The sequence below is a fragment of the Rhincodon typus genome, chromosome 23 (assembly GCF_021869965.1).
Source record: "Rhincodon typus isolate 14 chromosome 23, sRhiTyp1.1, whole genome shotgun sequence".
NCBI lineage: Eukaryota > Metazoa > Chordata > Chondrichthyes > Orectolobiformes > Rhincodontidae > Rhincodon > Rhincodon typus.
This window is the reverse complement of record NC_063354.1, coordinates 29,409,857-29,417,361: the sequence shown is the minus strand read 5'-3', so window position 1 is coordinate 29,417,361 and position 7,505 is coordinate 29,409,857. Positions and strand designations below refer to the sequence as shown.

At 41.9% G+C, this 7,505-nt stretch overlaps 1 protein-coding gene across 1 annotated transcript in view; it reads right to left on the bottom strand.

The window, feature by feature from the left end:
- The window catches only part of LOC109925023 (tripartite motif-containing protein 16-like), a 15,483-nt gene extending 10,082 nt beyond the window's left edge, over nt 1–5,401 (bottom strand). Inside the window, exon 1 of the mRNA XM_048610902.1 lies at nt 4,817–5,401. Within this exon, the coding sequence (XP_048466859.1) occupies nt 4,817–5,401 (585 nt within the window). The remainder of the gene's footprint in view (nt 1–4,816) is intronic.
- Nucleotides 5,402–7,505: the final 2,104 nt, after the last annotated feature.

The following is a 7,505-nucleotide window of genomic DNA, read 5'->3' as shown; positions in this document are numbered from 1 at the left end:
CTCGGGGACCGCTTTGCAGAACACCTACGCTCGGTTCGCAACAAACAACTGCACCTCCCAGTCGCGAACCATTTCAACTCCCCCTCCCATTCCTCAGACGACATGTCCATCCTGGGCCTCCTGCAGTGCCACAACGATGCCACCCGAAGGTTGCAGGAACAGCAACTCATATTCCGTTTGGGAACCCTGCAGCCCAATGGTATCAATGTGGATTTCACAAGTTTCAAAATCTCCCCTCCCCCCACCGCATCCCAAAACCAGTCCAGCTTGTCCCTGCCTCCCTAACCTGTTCTTCCTCCCACCTATCCCCTCCTCCCACCTCAAGCCGCACCTCCATCTCCTACCGACCAACCTCATCCCGCCCCCTTGACCTGTCCGTCCTCCCTGGACTGACCTATCCCCTTCCTAACTCCCTACCTACACTCACCTTTCCTGGCTCCATCCCCGCCTCTTCGACCTGTTTGTTTCCTCTCCACCTATCCTCTCCTCTATCCCTCTTCTATCCGCCTCCCACTCTCTCCCTATTTATTTCAAAACCCCCTTCCCCTCCCCCTTTTCTGATGAAGGGTCTAGGCCCGAAACGTCAGCCTCTCTGCTCCTATGATGCTGCTTGGCCTGCTGTGTTCATCCAGCCCTGCACCTTGTTGTCTCAGTTTTTGCTGTATTTTTACTATGTTTTGAAATCTCTCAAATTGTGTCATTCTATTTTGTTTTCATTTATTTTGCATACTAAACTTCTGTTTTATTGTTAAAAACAAATCTGAATCAATGTGTGAGAGAGAAGAAGGGTCTAGGTTTTCTGAAGAAGGGTCTAGGCCCGAAACGTCAGCCTTCCTGCTCCTCTGATGCTGCTTGGCCTGCTGTGTTCATCCAGCTCTACACCTTGTTATCTCTGAATCAATGTGTGCTTTTGTTTAAGTGACCATCAAACAAAATATGAAATATCAAGCCAGAGTGGATGCGATAGCCTAGTGGTATTATCACTAGAATGTTCTGGAGTCCTGGTTTCAAATTCTGGGGAGGAAAACTGTTGTTCTCACATCGTCTGGCCTACATGTGACTCCAAACCTACATCAATGTGGCTGACACTTAACTGTCCTCTGGGCAATTTAGGGATGGGCAACAAATGATGCCTTGGCCATACCCACATCCTGTGAATGATTTTTTAAACATCAGTCTGAGATCAGAATTGTCTGGTAATAGCATTTTGCTGGGATCATAACAATGGATATTTGAAAACAAAACAAGTTAATCAACTGAAAATTGGTCCTATAAAAATTAATAATGGAATTAATAATGGAAAATAAGGAGGTAGTTAATAATAGCTTCTAACATTTTCCTTCTGGAAGATATTAAGCAAACTGAATGGTAGTTTTTCTGTTTTCTGTCTTCCTTTTTGAATAAAGGGGAGGGACAGAAGATACGTTTGCTCAATTTGCTGACCACACAAATCTACATGAAGAAGTAAATTGTGAAGAGGACATAAGGAGGCCACAAAGAGACATTGATAGGCTAAGTGAGTGGATAAAGGTTTGGCAAATGGAGTATGCTGTGGGAAAATGTAAAATTGTCCATTTTTGGCAGGAAGGATACAAAAGAAGCCTATCATTTACATGGTAAAAGATTCATTTGCTTTGAGGCACAGAAGGAGCTAGATCTCCTAGTACATGAATTGCAAACATTTAGGATGTTGGGACAGCAAGTAATCAGGAAAGCGAATAGAACGTTACTGTTTCAGTGAGGAATTGAGTACAAAAGTAGAGAGTTTATGCTTCATTGTGCAAGGCATTAGTGAGATTGTATCTGGAGGAGTATGTCCAGTATCGGTCTTGCCATTTAAGGATGTAAATATGAAACAAAAACAAAGTTGCTGGAAAAGTTCAGCAGGTCTGACAGCATCTGTGAAGGAAAAAACAGACTTAATGTTTCGGGTTCTCAGAACGTTCTGAGGAAGGGTCACCGGACCCGAAACGTTAACTCTGTTTTTCCCTTCACAGATGCTGCCAGACCTGCTGAGCTTTTCCAGCAACTTTGTGTTTGTTCTTGATTTACAGCATCCGCAGTTCTTTCGGTTTTTATTAAGGATGTAAATATGTTGGACAGATTTCAGAAAATGTTTACAAGTCCTATACCTGGAATGGGTGAGTTGTCTTATGAGGAAAGACTGGACAGGCTAGGCTTGTATCCACTGTAGCTGAGAAGATTAAAAGGCAAATTGGTTGGCAGACAGAGAACAAAGAGTAGGAATAAACAGGTCTTTTTCCAAGTGGCAGCCAGTGACCAGTGGGGTATCATAGGGATCACTGCTTGGACACCAGCTATTCACAACATATATTAATGTTTTAGATGAGAGAATTAAATGTGATATCTCAAAGTTTGGATATGACACAAAGCTGGATGGGAGGTGAGCTGGAAGAAAGTTGCAGAGACACTTCATTGTAATTTGGACTGGTTGACTGAGTGAGCAAATGCATGGCAGACGATGTTCTAATGTGGATAAATGTGAGGTTGTCCACTTTGGTAGCAAAAACAGGAAGCAGATTATTTTTGAATAGTGATAGACTGGGAAAGGTAGAAATGCAACAAGACCTCGGTTTCAGAGATGGTTTTCATTTTCTGATAAAGGGTCTCGGCCCGAAACGTCAGCCTTCCTGCTCCTATGATGCTGCTTGGCCTGCTGTGTTCATCCAGCTCTACACCTTGTTATCCAAGACCTGGGTTTCCTTCTACACCAATTGCTGAAAGTAAGCTTGCAGGTGCTGCAGGCAGTGAAGAAGGCAAAGTGTGTGTTGCTCTTCATAGCAAGAGGATTTGATTACAGGAACAGGGATGTTTTGCTGCAATTGTACAAGGACTTGGTGAGAGTACACTTGGAGTGCCGTGTGCAATTTTGGTCTCCTCATTAGAGGAAGGATATTTTGGCTTTGTAGGAAGTGTAACAAAGGTTTACTAGACTGCTTCCTAGGATGGCAGGATGGAAGTATCAAGAGAGAATGGATGGTTAGCACTATATTCACAGGAGTTTAGAACAGTCAGGGAATCTTATAGAAACCTTTAAAATTCTAACATGATTAGATAGGGTAAATGCAGGAAGGATGATGCCGATGACTGGGGAGTCCAGAACCAGAGGGTCACAGTTTAAGGGTACAGGGTAGGCCATTTAGGACTGAGAGTGATGAGCCTGTTGAATTCTCTACCACAGAAAGTGGTTGAGGGCAAAATATTGAATAGTTTCAAGAAGGAATTAAATATGATACTTAGGGCTGAAGGGATCAAAGGATATGGGGAGATATCAGGAACAGGCACTGAGGTGGATGATCAGTCATGATCAAACTGAACGCGAGAGTAAGCTCGAAGGACCAAAGGGCCTACATCAGCTCTTATTTTCTATGTTTCTATGAAACAAGGAACATCCTGAGGGATCTTGACAGGGTGTATGTAGAAAGGATATTTCCTCTTGTGGGAGAATCTAGAATTAAGAGTCACCATTTAAGGCAGGGATGAGGAAAATTCTTTTATCACAGAAGATTCGGCATCTTTGAAATTCTCATTCTTAGAACATGGTGGAGCTATTTGTTGGAAGAGTTTTTGAATATTTTTAAGGTAGAGGTGGATAGAGTCTTGATACCCAGCGGGTGAAAGGTTATTGGTGGTTAGGGTTAGGGACTGTGGAATCAAGGTTACAATCAGACCAGCTTATTAAATGGCAGGAATTGACCCAAGGACCGATTTCTGCTCCTAACACGTATGTAAAAAAATGAGAGTCCAAGGAATTGGAAGTGATACTGGCATGGATAGGAAATTTGATAGGTGGTAGGAGATAGAGATTGAGGATAAAAGGTACATACTCAAATAGCAGAATATGGCAAGTGTTGTCTGCTAATGTTTTATACTAGAGTCTGAGCTACCCACTGTATTGATAAATTACTTAGATGATGGAATAGAGAACTACTCTATCCAAACTTACTGATGAAACTAATTTAGGCAACATAGTAGATAGTGTAGACAAGATCTGAAAGTTGCAGACACTGATAAATTCAGTGAGTGGGTAAAATGTTGCTGATGGCATTCACTGCAAGTATGAGGTCATCCATTTTGGATCTAAGGAGAAAGATCAGAGTGTTTCTAAGTGGTGACAGTGTTAGGAATGGTGGAGGTTCAGAGAGATTTAGCAATCAAAGTACAAAAATGACTTAAAGTTAGTGGACAAAAAATGATTTGGGAGGCTAATCAAATGTTAAATTTTATTTCAACGGGATGGAATACAAAGTGAAATAATCTTTGCACAAAACTCTAGTTTATTCCATGGAGTAACTATTTCTGGTACCACAGCTGAGGCAGATGGTACACCTCTGATTCTAAAAAATGATATTGGGGTAAAAGGGTTAAATTATGATGACAGGTTGCATGGAGTAAGTATGTTTGCCTTGACTGTGAAGATTAAAGGGAGATAAAATTAAATTGTTTAAAACGATTAGAGTGATTAAGATGGTAGATAGAAAGAAATGCTTTTCTTCAGTGAGGGAGTCCAGACCAAGGGGTATAAACTTCAAATTAGAGCTAAGTCATTGGGAATGATATCAGTGAGTACTTCTTCATATAAAAGGTAGTAGAAATAAATGATTGTTTCCTGCAAAAACCTGTTGTAGTATTAGAAAAGAAAAATTGGTAAGAGGTACCGATCAACAATTATCTAACTGAAGGGTGGAACTGCCTCAAAGAACTAAATGGCTTTCTCTAACATTACAATAGTCTTATTTGACTTTAGACCATTTTCTTTCTATAAAAATAGAGGAACCCCTAGTAGTGACCTCACCTTTCTGTCAGCTCCCTCCTCTTCTACCGTGACTGTTTCATGGTTCTTGTGTTCCTTTGTTGTACAAACCGAGCAGATAAAGGTCTGATTTGTTCTGCAGAACAAGTCAAGGGCTTTTCCGTGAACTGGGCACCGTCTCTGGCTGAGGTTCTTCACTGGCTGGGTCAGGTTATGGTGTTGGAATGCCTCATTCTCCTGGTGAGGCTTCAGGTGGAATCTGCAATAAGAGGCCAGGCACGCCAGACAGGACTGTTCTGCCTGTAGCTTGGTGTGGGTGCAGAAATCGCAGACCACATCATCTGGGCCAGCAACGCAGTCTTCAGAAAAGCTCCCCTTGGATGAAGCGAAGTCGTCAACCACTCTACATAGGACATGGCTCCTGAGAAGCTGAGGTCTGGGAGTGAATTGCTCTTGGCATTGAGGACAGCAGTGGCCTCCACTATCCTTATCTTGATCCCAGCAGCTCTGAATACATTTAAGGCAGAAACTGTGACCACATGGGATTGTTACAGGATCCTTGAACATTTTCAAACATATCCCACACACCAGGCTGTCCTCTGAGAGAAGCACATTAACAGCAGACATGGTTGAAGCAAACAAAACTCAAGACAGGGATCAATGACACGGATTTAAACTGATTTACAGCCAGTTAGACACACCCATGGGGTGTTGCAGGCTGGGTAGTAGCATATGGAATGTCAGAGGTGGTGTTTCATCGTCAGGTCATTTCGACATCAAAAACATGCAGGATCAGTTCTTCTTTTGGAGGTCTCTTTTATCTTATCAAATGAAAAGCCTCTGATAGTTCTGCTTGCCCTGGAATTTCGTCACTATGAATTCAGTATGTTAGTTGCTATTGAAAGAATTCATTAGCTCCTGTTGTTTTGGAGCTATTGCCTCCCTGAGCAACACTGAAACTTGTGTCTGCAGGAAAGGATGTTCCAATGAATTGTACAGCTTTACTTTTGAAACACTCACTGTTATAATTTAGGAATCACAACATATGTATTGCACGCAGTAAGATCTTACTAATTGTGATTAAACAAATAACCAGATAATCTATTTACTGTGTTTGAGAGATTTTTTTGCCAGCATAATACTCCTGTGCTACTTTGAAATAGCGTCATAAAACTCTTTACATCCACCTGAGTGGATAGATAGCGTCTCAGTTTAATGTCTCATCTGAATCAACAAGCTTCTCACTCAAGAAAAGGAGGGTACCCACGCAGAGAACCACAACTGACAGTCGGTAGAAAGGAAGTAATGTGATGTTGCATCATTGTTATCACTTCATTTAAATACGGATAAGTGGTATTCCATCAGTTCTTGATGAAGTCTGTTTAAATTGCTATGCCATTGACCAGCTGCTATATGGGTTAATACAGCTTGATTGGTGGTTAACAATGAAATCCATATGTGACCCTGTCACTCAACCCAATGAGTGTGTGTAACTAGCTAGACATTTGTTAAGCCCTAGTAGCTCCTTCCCTTGATCTTGTTTGCTTCATCACATTTGTTGTTAATGTGCAAGTAGAACAAGTAATTAAGAAGGCAAATAGAATGTTGGCTCATATGGCCACGGCCAATGGAGTGTAAACCTGGGAAAATTTTGCTACATCTTACAGGGTATAGGTGAGGCCATACCTAGGTTACTCTGTATGGTCTTCTAATGTTAAGGAGGGATACTTTGAGGTAGTTCGGAGAAGTTGATTCCTTGAATGAAGGAGTTGTCTTAAGGAAAAGGTTGAGTAGGTTGGGCCTATTATCACTGATGTATAGAGAAATGAGAAGTGATCATATTTAAGAATGTAAGATTCTGAGGACTTGACATGGTAGACGCTGATAGAATGTTCCTCTAGTTGGTGCATCTAAAACTCAGGATGCAGATTCAAAATGAAGAATCTCCCATTTAAGATTGAAGTGAAGAAGAATTTCGTTTCTCGGGAGGGTTGTTAAATTTTTCAAATCTGTACCAGTTTGAATATAGCTGCTGCCTGGGATGCTTTCAGGGCTCCTGGGATCGAGACAACGTAGACACAGCACAAAGCTGTTATTAGCACTAACAAGGGTTCACTCCCAGACCTATTATTCACAGGAGCCTCATTCTGTGTGGAACGGTTGAAGACTTTGCCTGATCCATGGGGAGCATTGCTGAAGACCCTATTATCCCTTTAAGTTCCACTGGTGTGTGGATATGCAAAAACTTAAAGGACCTGCATGAAAACAAACAAGCACAGGTTGGTCGAAACCTTTGAGAATTCACTAGCTGCTGTTCCAATAGCATCACGTGATCATTGGCTTCGACCAAAACACGTGAATGGGAGCTTCCTTTAATTTCTTACCAAGAACATCTGGCAATGTAGCTCTCCTTCCCTGAAGTGGAGGTTGAATCCATGACCACCTGATCCTGAAGGAATAGTGTTACTAACTAGGTCAAGCTGTTGCTCATAATTAACTTAAATTACAAAGCTGGGCCTTGATGTGGGCATCGCAGGGGATACAGTGCTTTATCTCCCTCTCCGACTCCATTTGGATTTAGTCCCTTTCCTCTCTCCCTAACATCCCCCCTCACTTTTGATGGTTTGCATTGCTTATAATGGGCCTTGCTTGTAAGCACTTGATTGGCTACACAGGTGATTACTGGTGGTAATGAAAAAAAACAAGAAATGAAGTCATGGTGACTTTGGTG